The sequence below is a fragment of the Aythya marila genome, assembly GCF_965140915.1.
Source record: "Aythya marila genome assembly, chromosome: 3".
NCBI lineage: Eukaryota > Metazoa > Chordata > Aves > Anseriformes > Anatidae > Aythya > Aythya marila.
This window is the reverse complement of record NC_139044.1, coordinates 61,153,919-61,171,668: the sequence shown is the minus strand read 5'-3', so window position 1 is coordinate 61,171,668 and position 17,750 is coordinate 61,153,919. Positions and strand designations below refer to the sequence as shown.

At 46.3% G+C, this 17,750-nt stretch overlaps 1 protein-coding gene across 2 annotated transcripts; it reads left to right on the top strand.

Moving 5' to 3' along the window:
- Positions 1-339: 339 nt before the first annotated feature.
- AKIRIN2 (akirin 2) lies at positions 340-17,251 on the top strand. Of its 2 annotated transcripts, XR_014317263.1 has the most exons (6): positions 340-877; positions 11,940-12,083; positions 12,638-12,787; positions 15,514-15,707; positions 16,550-16,621; positions 16,927-17,251. XR_014317263.1 is itself a non-coding variant. In XM_082757664.1 (5 exons), exons 1-5 carry the CDS (start codon positions 661-663, stop codon positions 16,935-16,937), a joined length of 594 nt encoding a protein of 197 aa, XP_082613790.1. In that variant the 5' UTR covers positions 342-660; the 3' UTR covers positions 16,938-17,251. The 2 variants fall into 2 exon arrangements, 1 of the variants encoding a protein (XP_082613790.1); XM_082757664.1 differs by lacking the exon at positions 15,514-15,707 and having other exon boundaries at positions 342-877.
- The last annotated feature ends 499 nt before the right edge of the window (positions 17,252-17,750 follow it).

Sequence of the window (17,750 nt, the reverse complement as noted above, 5' to 3'; positions counted from 1 at the left end):
CAGGGGCTCATTGAGCTCGGGCTACCCGCCCCAGGCCGCTGGGGGGCTGCTGCCCGCGCCCTGCCCTCATTTCGGGGCTCAGCCGGGGTTCGGGCCCCCCGGGGGCGCCGCCATCTCAGGGCCGGCACCGCCATCCCCCGCCGAGGGGGGATTTAAACCGGCACCCCGGAAACCCCGCGCGGGGCACGCCGGGATTTGTAGTCCTCACAGCAGCACCTCCTCCATTGCGTCAAACGGCGGAGAGGGGCGGGCGCGGACTACACCTCCCACCTCCCCCCCCTCCCCCCCCGGCGGCGCGTGCGCGGTGCGGCGGGCTTGCCGTTTGAATCCGCGGCGTTGTTATTGACGCCATCTTGCCGGCTGCGGGAGGCAGGCGGGCAGCGCAGCGCAGCGCCGCCGCCATCGCCCCTCATCGGCGGCCCCGGCCCGGCTGAGGGGGCCCGGCCCCGCACCCGGACACCCCCCCGGCACCCCGCTGCCCGCCGCGGCCGCTATCGGAGCCGGGGGAGCCCGCCCGGCCGAGCCGCAGCCCGAGGAGCCGCGGGGGGGGCCCGGGGAGAGGCCGAGCGGGAGGCGGCGGAGGGCGCTGAGGCGGCGGCCGCCCCCCCCCCGTCCCCGTCCCCTCACCGCCACCCCCACCGCCACCCCCTCCCCGGCGCCATGGCGTGCGGCGCCACGTTGAAAAGGACTCTGGATTTCGACCCGCTGCTCAGCCCGGCGTCGCCGAAGCGGAGGCGATGTGCGCCATTGTCAGCCCCGGCCTCGGCCGCCGCCTCCTCGGCCTCCTCCTCCTCCTTCGCCGCCGCCTCCTCCCCGCAGAAATACCTGCGCATGGAGCCCTCGCCCTTCGGGGAGGTGTCGTCGCGGCTCACCACAGGTGAGGGGCTCGGGGGAACCCCCCCCCTTCCTTCCTTCACGAGTTTAGACCCAGTCTTTATTTTTTTAAGGGGAAAATGGGGAGGTTGGGGTGGGCGCGGCGCCCCCCCTCCGGCCATTTTGTGTCGCAGCCGGGGGTTGGGTTGGGTTTGGGGCTGGGTTTGGGGTTTGGGGGTTGGGGGGAGCCCTGCTCGGCTTGGCACGGCGGCGGCGGGGAGAGACACAATAGAAATGGCCGTTTGCAGCAGCGCAGGGGGAGGAGGGACGGCGAGGAAGGAAAGGAGGGGGGCGGCGCGGGCGGCTGGGGAAAGGGGAAAGGGGATTGGGATGTGTGGGGGGGCGCTGGGGAAAGGGGGACCCGAAAAGGGGAAAGGGGGGGGGGAGGGGTATGGGGTTAGGGGGTGGGGGGAGGCTTGAGCCGGTGCCGAGGCAAAGGAGGGGGGGGGGGGGGCTCGGCAGGGAGGGTTGTGCTTCATTTATTTATTTATCTTCCTATTTATTTATTTATTTATTATAATTACGGCTCGTTTTATCTTACTATTATTTTTTTTATTTTTTCTCCTGGCCGGCAGAGCCGCAGGGGCGAGGACTGCGGAAATGCCTTGGGGGGGGGGCTGGGGGAGGGGGCGGCGGGGCCGGGGCTGCCGTGGGGGGAGGTTTGGGGGTTGTGGGGGGGCTGTGCCCGTTCCCTGGGGGATCCCGATGGGTCTGGGATCCCCCCCACACATCGTGTCCCCCACCCCCGGGGCCGTTGTAGCCGTTCCCGGGGGCCCGAGGCGAGGCGCGGCACCTCCTCCCCGTGCCCAGACGGGGGGAGGGAGGGAGGGAGGGGAGGAAAAGAGGGAGGGAGGGAGGGCGGCCTGTCATCAATCACCCGCAAAACGCCAGTGGGAAAAGGCAAAAGGCAGATAAAACAAAGGGGGGATTCCGCTCCCAGCCCCGCCATCCCGGGGGAGCCGTCCTGCGGCATCCTTCGAGTTCCCTGCGAAAAGCGAGCGATGGGAGCCATCGGGTGCTGGTGTGAGAGTTGCCTTTAGGGCAGAGAAAATGGGATCGAGCAGGCTGCTCGGCTTTCCCAGATGCTGGGCGAGAGCGAAACCCTTCCCCGAGCTTAACGTGCGAGAGGGATGATGATGATGATTCAACTGGTGGCCTTGAAAGCTTCGGGTCGGCTTGTGTAATTGTGTCAATTAAAAATCAACCGAGTTCGTTTTACCAATGAGTAGGAAGAGAAGAAAGGACTGGATCTTGGCTGGGCACGCAGGGCTGATTGGCCCTTCCTCTGGTTAGGCTAGTGGGTGGCTTCCAGTAACGCACTTGAGAACGTTTCTGCTTGCAGCCATGAGTGGTTGCAGCGATGAGGTGTGGGTCTGTGTCCTTTGTGTGCAGGAAAAAGCCCTCTGTAATTGGTACAATGGAATTCCTTCTGCTTTCGCATTCATTACGCCCTTCTGTACAGAAGTTTTGCCCCAGATAGCTGCCAGTGTTGACCAGGCAGTAAGTCTGAATGCGTTTTCAGACTGTCATCTCCTCCGTGTGCCTTGTTTCTGTGTTCCTAGTTCTGAAAGCTGTACAGGAGAACGCTGCTTTTTCTTTATGGGTTCACAAAAATGAAAAAAAAAAATGCTCTGAGGGAAGTGTATAGAGGGCATACAAAGTACTTACACTTGGCATCAGCGCGTTGATATTTTTTGAACCTCTAGGAAAAGATCTTGAATGAGTCAGCGGTCTGGGATGAGAGCTGTGATGGATTGCACTCCCCGGTACAGTGAGGCATTATACGTGCTTTGAGATAGACCTTTCACATCAGAAACCGTTGGATTCTTTCTAGAAGATAAGCGTCGCTTCATTGCGATGATTTATTTTGGCTTGTTTCTTCGGGATTTGGAAAGCTCAGGCGATGAATATTTAATATAAATATTGTCTGGCCAGTGCATGTGCGTTGCTGAAAGGAGACAAATCAATAAAATTTCCAGCAGAGATTATACCTACAGCAGTATTTGGGGTAATGCCTCCGCTCTTAATGATTGAAGCCCTTAAAAACGAAATCGTTACTGCGCTTGAGCAGATACAGGCCTCTCTTGAAAAAATCGGAGGTGGAGGTTGTAATCCATGCGAAAAGGTGGTTCTGCACCGGCGAGGATGGTTTATGGAAGGCAGCATGGAAAGTAATGAGAAGTGAAGGGCACTGAAGCAAAATGTCTCACAGGGCACCGATTGCTCCTGAGCGAGGCTGGATGTGTGTGCAGGTTGGGCGCATTTACGTGGCTTTTGTGTAAAAGCTCCCTCTGGTTTCTGTGACAAGGGAAAAAAAAAAAAAAAACCTTTATACAGTGCTAGTGCAAATGTCACCGTAAAGGAGGTAGCTTGCTTTTACCTTTCGGTTGAATTCAGGGCTGTAATGACATTGGGTGTATTTAATTTCAGCCATCAGCGGACAAAATAAAGCTTATCATTTGAAAGGGGCCGCAAAGATTCTGCGGGATTGGTCCAATCTAATTTTGTAAACGTCCATCTGACCTAATAATTTGTGGTCTTCTTGATAGGCAGTTGGAAGACATAGATGGTTTGTTCCAGGGCTCTGCCTGGGGTTGAGGCAAAGCCTGCTTTAGAAATATGTATGGCTTCCCATTGACTGTAAAATGAATTTATGTGGCCACTTCTGATGCAAATGTCTCCATTTGGGTCGGATAAATCTTGCCCTCTGTCTGAAAAGAATTCCAGGCTGATTTTCAAAGTGTTCCGGGCTGAGTCACTGTTTTGTTCGGTTTTATATTGAGAAATTCAGCAACAATAGCCAGAATTCAGTTGACTTCACTTAGGGTTTTCTCGGGGTGCAGCTGTAATGCTAAGATCACCGACACTTAGCAGGTATCTGTCTGAATTTTATGCAAGGAAAATCACTTCGGTATGAAAACAGAGGTGTGGACATAAGGCCAGATGCCAGTACTTCATTTTAAGTTAATGTTGAAGTGGTTTTTTCACCCTAATACCGTGCCGTGGTACTGTTTAACTTGTCAGCACCAGAACTGCTTAGCGCACGGTTAATCATTTCAGGAGCGAATTATCTGGAAGCAGAATAGGGATTGATCGGGGGGGGGTGCTGAGAGCCACGAGCGGTGCGGGCAGTCAGATGAGAAAACAGCTGTCTTTGTGGAGTGCTCGCAGACAAATAAACGATAAGGCTGCCTGAGACAGGGAAGGCTTATTCAAGATGAAATTTATCTCTCACAAGAGTGCTTTAATATTTTGTGGTTATTTGAACAGCTGTTAGGTCACTTCCAGTTTCTCAACGAAGCTGGCAGCCAAGCTGTAATTGTGGCTTCGCCATCCATGTTTTCTGTGGGGTTGACCTTACGCCTACAGGAGCATGCTCCGTGAGGACGTCTGCTAATTTTTGGATGGCACTGTTAGCATCTGGAGTTATCTCCTGCAAAGTACGCTCGCCATGGGGAGGGCCTGATCCCGAAGCAGTGTGTCCTCTGAGGAGTTTCCTCCTGGTCGGATCCCACAGATGAGTTTGACTTTGGTGTAAATCCTGGCTGTGGGTTTACCCTGAAGAAAGATTGCAGTCTGGGCAAGAAAACTTTATAAACATATGAATAAAATATTTAATTTGAAATAAGATCCATATCAATACATGAAGAAATGACATTCGAGGCCTTTCTTGAATTGAAAGGCACAGGAAGCCTGCATGCCTGGGTATTTCTGAGACAGAAGCTGCAGTGGGAAACGCAGTCCAGATAAAACCATGCGGCCAAGGGTGAGAGGGGATAATGTTGGCAGGAGCTGAAATCCCCTTGTCCGTGGTACACAGTAGCTGAGAAGGCAAACCCAGCCCAGCAGCTTTCTTGCCTACTGCTATTTCAAAATCTGAGGTGAAGTTGCAGCCAGAACCTTGTAGAGTCCAGAAGAATGCTGCATTTAAAAACAAGTTTGTGAAATCTCTTAAAAATCCCCAAGCAAGCTCTTGCATCTGCGCGTGCGACGCTCCTCTCCATCTGAAACATCCGTCTGCTTGAACGTTTCCCCAGTAACTCCCCAGGGTTGCAAACCCAAAACTGCACGGCTGGGGTTACGGAGAGAAGTCTTCACCTCGGGTCACCGGCCGAAAGCCAGGCGGAGGTCATGTCAGGAAGGTGGCAGGGGATAGGAATGGGGGAATTGGTGCTTCATGGCAGCCCCCTGGCAAACCTCTGGTGGGAGATGGCACAGAGAGGGAGGTGGAAGAGCCCGCCCTCTGGGAGAGGACCCAAGATTTACAAACAGAAAATAGAGAAACATCTTCCATACAAGGCCTTTGACAGAAGAATCGGAAAAAGTGGCCTAATTAGCACTAATTTTCAAAGGTAGGCAAGAAGATAGATGACTTTGACCTTTTGGAGTAGGAAGAGCAGTTGGCCTGCCCCGTGGGCTGTCCTCCCCTGACCTTTCTGTCGCCCTCTTGAGCAAACTCAGAGGGACTTCTCTCTGAAACTTGTGCTTGGGTAGCGGCCACGTCCAGGTTTGCATTTTAAATGGACAAACGTAGCAGCCTCGCAACGAGGAGTGTAGGTCCTGCCGCATCGCTTTCTGCCTCATTTCTGTTTTGTTAACATCTATTGGCATGTGTATTTATTGCTAAATTGCCATGGCAAGGTGCCAGGCTTCTCATTGTGCTCCAGTTTTTGCAGAAACCATCAGGATTTTAAAAACAAAACATTCCCACCCCTTAAAAAAAAAAAAAAAAAAAAAAAGGCAGGGGGAAGGATCCTAATGGCTGCATCTGGTCTTGATCATTTAATTTATATGAGAAATTTCTGTATAGATGCCTGTGGTGTCTATAAATGTTAAGTACCCTTGGACTTAGATGTTGTAAAATGTCAAAGCAGTTTTTTCATTCCAGTGGCGAGTCTGATAAACGCAACGTGACATTTTCTGGTGCACGAAGAGGAAGACCTAATTGCTGTATCTAATACATTTTGCGTTGCTTGATTTATTTTTCGCTGCTCAAGCCCTCGATCGGGAGAGCTGGGATTTCCTGAAATAGCGTGCTGGCAGGATAAGCTCACGGCTGCTGTGGCAGAACCAGAACCTTCATCGGGCTGGGAAGGAGAGTAATTGGATCTCGCAGGACCCGGCACGAGCTGCTTCTGGAGCTGGAAATGCCGGCTGTGAAGTGTCAGCACGGACCCGTTACAGGGTTTTCTGTCTTGGAGCGTGTTCCTCTGAGACGAACGTGATTTCCAAAAGTATTCGTTCGATTACCGGAGCCTACCGCACCATGCCTAATTAAGAAACGTAGCTGGAGTGATGGATGGCTGTGACCAGAGCGAGAAGAGGAGTAGAATAGCTGGATCATTTTAATTTCTCCGCCGTGTCTGCGGACACTCTGTATGAGATAAAACAGTGAGGAACGCTGTGAACCCACCGCTCTGCGGCGGCGCTGTCCTTAGGGGCAGCGAGCTGCTTCAGATCGATTTGGTGTGTCAGGAGTGCGGTGGGGAGATCACAATGAGGAACGTGGTGGCAGCAATGAAATGCTGAGTAAGGGAGAGGAGGCTGAAGTAGGGCACTGGTTATACTTCAGGACCCAACGCCCTTAAGATGCGCGCTGCTGCCGTGGGGGTAGCGCTTGATGGATTCGCTTGGAAGAAAGCTCAGGCACGGTTCAGGTCCGAACGCGTACGTTGAACGGGGACACTGCAAGCAGAAACCCGAGCTGCAGGTCCCATTTCAGGGCAGGAAAACTGCTGCTCTGATTGCAGCCCACTGAGTCACCTCCCTCCCTGTGCTGCCAACGTTTCCCTCAGCTAAACGAGAGAAGCTGGGAGCTGCGATGCGAGACTGCCGGTTTGAAAAGCAAGCCAAGAAGAAAAATCCTTCAGGGGAAACAATCAGCACCTTTGTAGTTGATAAGAGGTTATTAAAATGGAGAAAATAATTGTTTGCCTTGTTACCTTTTCAGATTGAACTGCTGCTTCCCTTGTACATAATTTCTGGGTAATTACAGGTCAGGATGAAGTAATTAGATGACAGAACTTGGGGGAAAAAATAATTTCTCGTCTTTTTGTCATGAATTAGAGGAAGTGAGAAGTAGACATCACTCCCAGGAAGTAAATATTTGGCTTGGTAATGCATCAGTGTGACAGATCATATTTCAGTTGTCAAACGTGAATTCTGAATTGCCCCTTCAGCTTTTCACCTCTCGTCGTTGCGTGCGAAAGCAACTGCAATGTGTAATTCTGTTTCCCTGAATCATAGCTCGGATTTGGAAAGGAGGCTTGGGCGAGTGCCATCCGTCACCCGAACGCGAGATTCCATGAAGAAAGATTTCACATGATGCTCCTAGCAGGCAGCACTCCGGATGAGAGAGAGTATCTGTGCATTTCATTGTGTTCCAGGTGTTTGTGGCCAAATCCCCGTGCTGTGCACAGTCACGGTGGCCACAGCAGTCTTATCCTTTGTCCTGGCATTGAACCCGGCCTTCTAGATGAGGGTGAGAAGGGAGGGCACGGTATGGTCTTGCTTAACTGCTGGCTTCCACAGTCCTCTTGAATTGGGAGCGTCACTTAGGAGTGCTGCTTCATTTCAGCGTGGACTTGCCTTGCTGCTGCCCTGCCTTCAGCAGGCCCAGCTTTCACTTTCAGCCCCTCTGCCTGGGGTTTCCTGGAGCTCTCTTTGTGCTTCCGGAGCTACCCCTAGCCTGTGGGAAACACCGAGCATGGGAGAGATGGTGAAGTTAAAATGAAACCGAAGGTGGGCCACCATGCTGTAGGTCTGATTCTGTTAAGTACATTCCGTTTGTTACCTCATACATAACATTGCTGCCTCAAACACAATGAACTTGTGTCCAACTTGAACTTCAGCACCAATAAGATGGATGCAAGCGTTGTTTAAAACACCTACCCAATTCCCATACACATGATTCAAGTTCTCAATTCTGTTTTACAGTCTTGGAGAAGCTCTAGAGAAGTCTTAGAGAACCTTAAGCTTAGGTTTTCTCTAATTAGTGCACTTTCAGGTTCTAGATTTCTACGTATAAAGAAACTTGTTAATTAAAATGCATGCCGTTGTTGAAAAAGACGGTTTGGGCCTCCATATTTAAGGAGCAAACCTGTCGGGTCTTTGACACCAGTTAAATGAGTGCTTTAATTTAGTTGTCAGTGCAGAGAGAATAGCTAGAGCTAACTGGAAGTGAAGAAACTGGATGTGAAAAGGCAGGAAGGTTTTCTGGAATCCAAAGTAGGTTGGAGAATGAGATCTGCTAATTTTTAAACTTAAACTGGGCCAGAGTTTTAAAGGGCTTGACACTCAGATGTCAGCTTTGTAGGTACTGTTCAGAAGTTACTTGCTTCTCGCTGCCTTAGGATTTCCTGGCTGCTTTCATGTGCTGATGCTCTATAAAAACTGCTCTAAAGAAAATGTTTATTCCTCAGACATATTTGTCTGGATTTTTCTAAGCAAAGCTGTAAATGCTGGAAGTGGCTTGATGCATTTCAACAGCTACTTTTACTTTGCTAGGTTCAGTTAAAATAAATACATTTTAAGGTCAGAATCATGCTTTACACTTTATGTAGTGCTTGTGTAAATGCACTCTGGCAAATCCAGAATGCTTCATTCACTTTCATAAACATAAATGCAAATTAAGAATGTGAATAAATGTGTGTTGCCTGCATTACCTCTGTGAATTTGGACATACTCTTAAGTCTTCTATGCTTTTCTAAAAATAATGCATTAGCCCATTAGTTGCATCCTTCAGTAGTTACTTCAAATGTTTGTTCTTTTTACAAACAAGTGTAATCTAGGCCAGTTTTAATCCAATGGTTTAGCGACTTCAATTTGTTAAGATTTTCGTTTAAGATCAGTTGTGAATGTTTGCAGGTTTACACCTCACAGTGAAGTCCTTTAGCTTGAAGTCATGGATTTTATGCCTCTGTATGCTAGTAAGGAATGTACCAATGTGGTCCTGGGTGCTGCAAGAATGTGCCTGTGTAATTTGAAGTATTACTAGTCCAGACTGAGCGGCTTGACGGTGTGTTAAAGGAGCCTCTTGGTCTCCATGTCACAAATGGTGGAAATGGGGAAGCCTGAGGCATTCTCACTCGCTTTCCTGTGCCCTATGCACTGACCAGCGGGGCTTTAAATCCCCCGTTAGACCAAATAGAGGAGTGCTGGTAACCCAGGGAGCTCAACTGCGTGCTCACGTGTGCAGCCGGGACTTCAACTTCCAGCCTTTTTTTCCTGCTGGCTGTTTGCAGTGCAGACAGTGCATTGTCATTTCTTCTTAGTGCTCTTCTCCCTCCCGTATTTGTTTAGTTTTAGCCCTTTCCCTGAAGTTAACAGCTGTGCAAGCCATCAAAGCAGCTTTTTATTGAAGGGGGGAGAGCCGTCCCACTGTGCCTGTCAGTAGCTTTTCTTAAGGCTTTTGGTTTTTTGGTTGTCAGAGCAAGATTAGAAGAAAGTGAGTTTAAAAAAAAAAAAAAAAAAAAAAAAGAGTATTGCCAAATTAGAAGTAGGTGAAATCAGTCAATCAGTCTAATATCATTGAGATTTCTGTGCACACTATTCAAAAGAATTTTGAATAGAATTGTGTGTCCTTGGTGCGCAGCCCTTCATTTCCTGGCCCAGTTGAAACTTTTCCCAAAATCAGCACATAATTTTTATTTTTTTTTTTCCCCTGCTTGTATATCTTGCTTTTGATCCTTCTTTTCTGCCTGTCATTTTTAATATTTTCTCTGAATTATTTTCCCTTTAATTTGTAGAGGTTTTTAGGGCTGGGAAAAACCTTGCTGATGATTGTTGCTTTAACTCTTGTGATCTTGCTAAACAGACTCTGGTCAGTGGAGTTCTCTTAACAAATTTGGAGGTCAATCTGGTTTGAAAATACATCTGCGTAAATATAATATTAAGAAGAGTTAGATTTCTATCTTTACACCCCAAATTCGGCTTACATTTTTGCAGTTCATACAGAATTTGGAAAGCCTGCCCGAGACCACGCAGTCACAGTGAAGGCAGCACGTGGCGCGTTGCGTTGGTCTGTTGGTGTAGATGCAGCGTGCGGCCTTGCGGTGTGGACATGCTTTAGGACAGATGTTATCTCAGGAGCTAACTCACTTCCCGCTCACAACTAAGCAATATCTCCTTGGCTAGAGCAGCACAGGATTACGAGGAAAAGTACTGTTTGGTGGCCATAATGCTGTTGAGTAAAACATGGCAACGCTGCCTCTGAATGTCTGATGTGGTGTGTATGCACGGGACAAACCCTACATGGGATTCTGCTTCGTTTTGGAAGCCGAACTTTGTAGTGGTTTAACCTGATTTACCTATTTCTGTACCACAGTGGAGGTATGTATATATAAATCCATCCTACAAGAAGTATAAATCCTCCAGCCAGCCTTGAGTACATTTCTTCCCCCCCTTCCTCGCTTTCCTTCATTTCCTGATTGTATTTCTTTATTATGCCTTCTGCAGCTGCTGCTGCTTTCAGCAGAGTTACTGTTCTCCCTGTAGGAGGCTGGAAATTGGGCAGGCTCTGTAGGCACAGGACTGACAAGGCAGAAATTGCAGGGCTCTTCACCAACGAACAAAATCCAAACAAGCTTCTTTGCTGAGAAGGCGCTGATGTTCCCGTTGACTGCAGAAGGTTTCCTCTCTAATAAACTGGGAGCTCCTGGATTGATTTATGGAACTGGAGACCCACCACAATCGTTAAACCTCGGATCTAGGAGTTGGCAAACATTTGCTTCTGCTTGTGCTAGCGCAGGCTTCTGCCACCAGCTGAAAAAGCTGTGTGCTGAAGTTAACCTGCTTCGGCTGGTTGCTTACTGGGAAATGTGCAAACATGGAACCTCAAGGACGGTCTGTTCTCAAACGCTGAAATTTGGTAGAGAAATTTCAACAGTATTGGTGAAATGAACAGAGGCAGGAAGGAACCAAGTGGAGTCCTTTGTAGCACTGACACAACGATGCTGATTCGTGTGGCTGTGAGCTTTGGAAAGCTGTCTGCCAGAAGCCTGGATGCTCAGTCCCGTGGAAGCAGATTGCTTAGGGAAATGATTTTTCAAAATGTATTTGAGTGGTTAAGAGCTGTCACAAGGAAGAAGTCTCTTTCTGTGAAGGTCCCCTGGAAGGTGAGGGGGGGTAGAAGGCATTTTAAAAATATTTGATGTAGCCAGGGGATATCCGTTCAGGGCACTGATGTTCCCGGGAGCTTTTGTCACGTGGAATTGGAGAGAGAAAGCACGCAGGGCTGATGGTTTTATTGCAAGGGTTGTTTTTACCTTGACATTTCTCATTTCGACAGAAATGAGGTTACTGAAAGCACCTACTGCATTTTTCACAGTGTGATCAAATGCTGACCTACAAATGGCCATGCTTCATTTAAAAGAGGCTATTGATCCATCCACAGGGTTTATTTGAGTAGATCTGGGGCTATGAAGAAACATTGAGGAATATATTCCTATTTTGCCCGTTGGTTTCCAGTTCTTGGAGGTTTTAAGCAGTAGTTGCTTTAGATATACTTTGTCTAAATGGTTTCCCTCTCTCCTTTGCTGCCTGTGTGGCAGTAACTGCACAGAGAGGAGTGGGATTTCTTGGAGATGTGTTACTCTGGAGTCTTCTGTTCCCCGTAGCTCTGTGAGTGATACCCGTGGTGTGTGGAGGAGAAAGGTGATTGCAGATGAAACGTTTGGAGGGCAGGTGATGAATGCCAGTGGAAGATCCACAGCTTGTTTTTTACCCACGTGTGCCGTACAGTTGATGGTTCCTAAATCTCAAAGTTCTGCTGTTAATTTTTGTTAGCAGTACTCTGGCACAGATGTTTGCCCCTAACTAACAACACACTTTGCTAGTGTTTTCCTTGTGAAAACAGTCTGGAGTTACCTTCCTTTCGGTTAAGTTCCATTATTTGGCTTGCGTCTTAGGTAAAATGGTGTCGTTTTTTCGGACATGTTTTTAAGAGTCTAGCTCTTATCATCTGTTGGTCATCTACAGTATTGGGCGTTTGAGTGGAAATAAACTGAAGTAAAATCCTGAAGTGTAATTATTTTAGCCTTGTAATTCTTTTATTGTTTTTCTTCTAGAACAAATTCTGTACAACATAAAACAGGAGTATAAACGCATGCAGAAGAGGAGACACTTAGAAAATAGCTTCCAGCAGACAGATCCTTGTTGTTCTACTGATGCACAGCCACATGCATTTCTCCTTACTGGACCAGCTTTGCCAGGTACCCAGAAAATTCTGTGTAATTTTCTATATGTTTTCGGATTCTAAGTCAATAATTTTCCCTGGTTGTCTCATGTTCTGTGGCACCTTCTCATCACTCGTTTCTTTTTTGGGCAGTACTCGCATTGATCTGGAAGATTGTACCCTCTTATTTTAGCAGTCAGTGGGATGCAAAGCTTTTAAGGTTTTCAAGAGACCATCCTGCTTACCCTGCAGCTGATCTTCTAATAGGCTTTTGTGGAACAGCTGTCTTTGCAAAAATATGCCACAATTTTAATACAAAGCAGGAGCTTGAATGTAAGGGGCGGTGGCCATTTGTGTAGCATTGTGGAACAACACTCCTGGTGTTTCGATACCAATGCCTATTATCAATCAGAGAGGTCTTCCTTTTGAGTGTTCAGTTAAATTTTACTTTAATGTGTGCAAATGACACAAACTTTTCTCCAAATGTTTTGTAAAGTTTCTTTAATATAAAAGATGTGATGAAAACTGATTATAACGGTGGTTCTGAACTGCTTACAAGTGGTAAATTGGTATACCCAAATATTTTCTTAGGTACTTCATCTGCAGCATCATCACCATTGAAAAAAGAACAGCCTCTGTTTACTCTCAGACAAGTTGGAATGATCTGTGAACGTTTGCTGAAAGAGCGTGAAGAGAAAATCCGTGAAGAGTATGAAGAAATTTTGACCACAAAACTTGCAGGTATTTCATAGTTGAAAATAATGTGCTAGGATGGGTTCAAAAGTGTCATTTTTTTTTTCATTTTTGTGATATGCTGTGTTTTTTTTCTGACCTAATCTGATTAAGGAATGAGATTGTATATGGGACAGACAAAAAAAAGTGTAGTCTCTCTGATAGGATTTTCTCTTCTATGCTGCCTTGGATAGAAACAGTGACTCCTGGGTATTACCAATCAATGGAAACAGAGGTTTTATTTTGGATAGAATTTTCTCTTGCTATCATGTTTGAATTGACCATTTCCTCTTCATGTTTTTTTGTCAGAAAGACTTTCTATTTTACTGACTTAAGAGCTCTTTGTGAAGGACTTTTTTTTTTTTTTCCCTGCTTGGGAACTGACTTCCTTTTTCTGGAATTTGGCAAGAGACAGTACCTAAGATTTCCCTTTCTCTTCCCAGTTACTCACATTTTGCTGCTGTCAGTGGAGTAGTTTGGTTGCTGCTCGAGCATCAGTAGTTGAGATGCATTTCTGATCCTGTGTGTTGAATTCTTGTACTTCCTACCACTCAGCTGATATTTTTGGTGCCTGATGCCAGCTTACCTTTTGTTAAGGATCATGTTCATGTCAGCACTGAAAAAAGGACCTTGCTTTAGTTGTCATTTTCCTCTACTTCTGAGCATTTTTGGTAATGTCTGAGCACCTAAATTCTGGTGCATTCAGAGGTAGGTGCCTTCACAATATGATTTGGTGTCTAATTTAATACTTAGTGGTTAGTGTGAATACAGCAAGTATCTTCTGAGTGCACTCTTTGGCAGCAAACCTGCTTTAAAAAACCCACCCACCACCATTGCGCATCCCACCTGAAAACACCTCAGGATTAAAGTTTGCAAATCTATCCAGGCACGGGAGCAAAACCTTCTGTGGGTATGGCCACGCAGAAGGTCACCAGGTTTGTGGGTTGCCCATGACAGTATTGTCTCTGCACCCGAGCCTGTGTAAAAACTGGCATAGTTCGAAGCCCCTCTTAAATCCACATCTCTTTAATACATAACTAGCCTTAAATACTTAATTTTCTTTGGGCCTAATGTTCCATTTCCACATTTTTCTTTTTAACCTGCTTCAGACTGGTGAACTAGGATTCTGTAGAGTTTTCTTCTAGTCCGTGTGTTAGGAATTGGATAGCTTCTTCTGTTCTCTTAAAAGATCTTTCTGTTAACAGATCTTTCTGTCTCTTCCAACCCCTTCAGTTCTGTGATTCTGTGATTATAACCAGTTGAAGAGCAGATACGTTTGTAGATTTGCCCCAGACACTTTCTGACGCTTTCTGTATTTCTTTGCAGCAGGAACCCTTCTGGCAAGTTCCTTGCATGTGCTCTTTGTGTCAAAGTCACTTAGGAAGGAGGGGTGGCTTCTGCTGGGGGGCATGGGGCAGTTTACAGTGAGATGAGATGAGGTGTATTTGTTTTTACAGTCACTGCTGACAGAGGTCAAGTTGCTGCATCCCATATATCAAGCTGTTAGTAAATTTTGAGCATTGTATAGGAATTTAAAGAGAGACTGCCAAAAGAATTTAGACTAATTCCTTCCTTAGGCAGCCAGTAACGTTTTTCTGCTGACAGGGTGATTATATGCTTTTCTAAACTTTGTGCAGTAAGGTGATCCTCGTTCTTACAGACTAGTGAAATCAATGGAAATGTAACTGGAAATTCAGTAAGGGATCTTAATTGAATAGCTTCTTTCAAGTGACTTAACCAAATGCTTGGATCTCAGGTATTTTCCTTGTTTCCTGTCTGAATCACAGTTTTCTTGTAAGTAGTTAGCCAGATACTGCCTTTTTTCCCTCTCTGCCCTGTTCTTTTTGAGCAGGGCCTTTCTTACAGTTAGCGTTTGATGAATGGAAAACTCAGATCGCTGTAACGCCCTGACTTCCCCTTCTGTCTCTGTTACTCAAAACCTCTGTGTTAGCATAAAGTTGGGTTTGCAAAATCCTTTGCAGGTTGGAAAGCCAGAGGAGGGAGTGCAAGGGGCTCTGTGAAACTTTAGCTTGAAAGCTGTTCTAGAATCTGCTTGTGAAAAATGGCTCTTCAGTACTGTGGTTCAAGTTCTAGAGTAGTTAGTCTAGCAATAACATTTGTATTAATTGTCTTTTTATGGCCATCTTTTGTCTTAAATTGTTAGAACGTGTGCTATGGGATTCCAGCTGCACAAGCATCTTTCCAGTTGTTCACTTTGGTTTTCAAACACTTCAGTTTAGTTCGCTCTTGCCTTTGGGTTGCTTAACTTCCTCAAGCTGAATGCCACAGGAACGGGGATTTTTAGTGACCGTGGACTCTTCACATTGCCAAAGCCATGCTTTGACAAAGATGATGCTACAGGAGTGGCAGTATGTCTTGACTTAAACCATTCAGGAAGAAAGGTTGCGAGATGGTTTCTGGCCTTTAATACATAACTTTTAGGAGAAGTTCTGGTTGCTGTTGTTTTTGGAAATGGTTTCTGGGCAACAACTCCTTCAATCTGCTCTTTGTGTTTTTCTGTTGTTTGGCCAAGATCCTCACATGGCTGCAGCAAAGCCATCAGTCAGAACTGCACTAAAGCAGAGCTTCTGCTTGTGGGCAGAGGGGAAGTGGCTGCCGTGACACTGGGCCCGCTCAGGCAAGGGTGAATGTGCTTAGCTCCCTGAGTCAGGTCCGTAATGGGGCTGCTGCTGCTGCACTACTTGCTGATTACTGACACGCTGTTTACTTCAAAGGTGAAGCTCATCCCTGCAAGAGGATGGGGACTTTAATGGGGCAAACCTGTGGGACTAGGAACCACTACCAATGTAACTGCATTTTTGGTTGAAGATTGCCTTCTTTGACCTTGCCCTTTTCTCAGAACACCCCACATTGCTGCACATGTATTTTTCCACAAGGGAGGAAGGGGAATGGAGAGGAGCGGCATCTGGTAGATATTACTCTCCTTGTTCAATTTCCTAATTCTGAAAGGTGATATCCTGCTGATGAGTGCAGTATTAAAGCTGAATAAAGTATTGCGAGTGTATGTATGCGTGTATAGAAATAACCTGTCTGGGAAAGAGCAGTGCTTAGTCCAAAGCTAAACGAATGTTTGATACCCGAATTTCATTTTGGATCACGCAGTAGCTGTTTTCATGAAGTCCACAGTCAGCTGCGTGTCTCCCAGCGTGGCTGCTTCTGTGGCTGGGATTAGCCAAGTGCTAGTCACTTAGCAGCTCATCCTTTTAGTTTGCCTTTTGCTTTTCATTTTTGGGTAGTGACCATAAAGACTTTCTAACTTTGTAGCAAGTCCCTTTCCTGTACTACTTTGTTTCCATACCATTAAATTAATTTGGGTCTACATCTGGACAGGGCAGGAGCAGAGAGAAGTTATGTTTCCAACCCTAGCACTGACCGTAAGGCTGTGTGTAACTGCTCCACCCCTGTTAGTGTCTGTGAAATGGGCGTTCTCAGTTACTTCAAAATAAGATTCTGACACTTAGCATGTACTGGGTGTATCAAGGTCTTTGTGTCTGTGCAGCACAGTTATCCTTGGTAATATTAACTGTTTTTCTAAGGGAAATTCTATTAATTAAGGGGACGTGCTGCATTGTTGTTCGTGGGGGATGGAAAAGAAACGGCAGCTATGAACTGTGCAGAGTCGCTTAAAACTGCTGTTAGTGGATGTGTGTTTAATTGATCTGATTTGTACGGTATAAAAAGTAGCCTTGACTATTTTTCAGCCTGAGTTAAACGTAGTAGACTCACACTTCCTATGCTTCATGCTTGCAGAACAATACGACGCGTTTGTGAAGTTCACGCATGATCAAATCATGCGACGATATGGAGAACAGCCTGCCAGTTGTGAGTATCTCTTCCTTCCGCTTCCTACAGCAGCATTGGGTTACCAAATGCTCAATGGTTTAACTGGCCTTTGTTCATTGTTGAGCTTCGACAAGGCCCCAGGGCAAAAATACTTCATGTTGGTAGTATGGAGGTTGAAAAGATGTGCGGTAAAATGCAGCTTTGGTTTTAAAACACGCAGAGCTGTCACCCGTTACATGCTGGTTTTTGATTTTGAGCAAGGTTTTGGTGTTGCTGTACCAGGTTTGTGATAGCCCTGCCTTTTGTTACCTTCACCACTAACTCTCGTTTTTTTCTTTTTTCAGACGTTTCATGAATCATACTTTCTGCATACGTGGGCTGCCCTATACACCCCGTTTTATTGTTGCAAGCTGTCCCAGTAATGACTTGCAGCAATGCCATATTTTTTCCCCCTGTGAACACAGGTTATTTCAAGCTTTTGTCAGTGGCAACCACTCTTATGCAGCAACTGGTTTTGGAGTGCTCCCTGATGTCAGTACCACCTGGATGTGGACCTTTGCTACCTGTAATAATACCAGTGGCCTCATTTGCTGTATCATTACAATTTGGCTTCTTATGTTAATAAGTTTGAAAAAGTAAAGGATTAAAGCTGGTGTTCTAGAAGTTGCCCTTCACTGGTTGTGTAAATAAAAATGTAGAATGACACTTCTGACTGAAGTTAGTGTGGTTTTCATAACTGTGCACTACAACAGAGCTGTAATCACAGTTAAATTAGAATGTAATCCCAGGACAATTTTAAGCAAATAGCCCACAGTACTGCCTGTGAAATAGTGAAGGAGGGCATTTCTGTATTCCATGACTTTTTTTGGGGGTTAAGAATGGGTTTATATGATTTCTCATTTTTGTAGTTTTTATTTATTCTATCAGTCTTTAACAAATGTTTATTGCTGCAATTTTTCAGTGTATCATTGTTTTACTGCCCTTGTAGTACTGGAATTTAGTTGGAAGAATAAAACATTTACTTCTAATCTGTTTGTTTTTAATATGCAGGTGGAACTTTTGCTGTGTATGAATAAACTTAAATCTGAGTGTTTAAATGAAAGCTGTATTTACTAGCAGTAGTGGGTGGGTCAGAATTTCAGGAAAGGAAGTGGATGGAAACCTCACA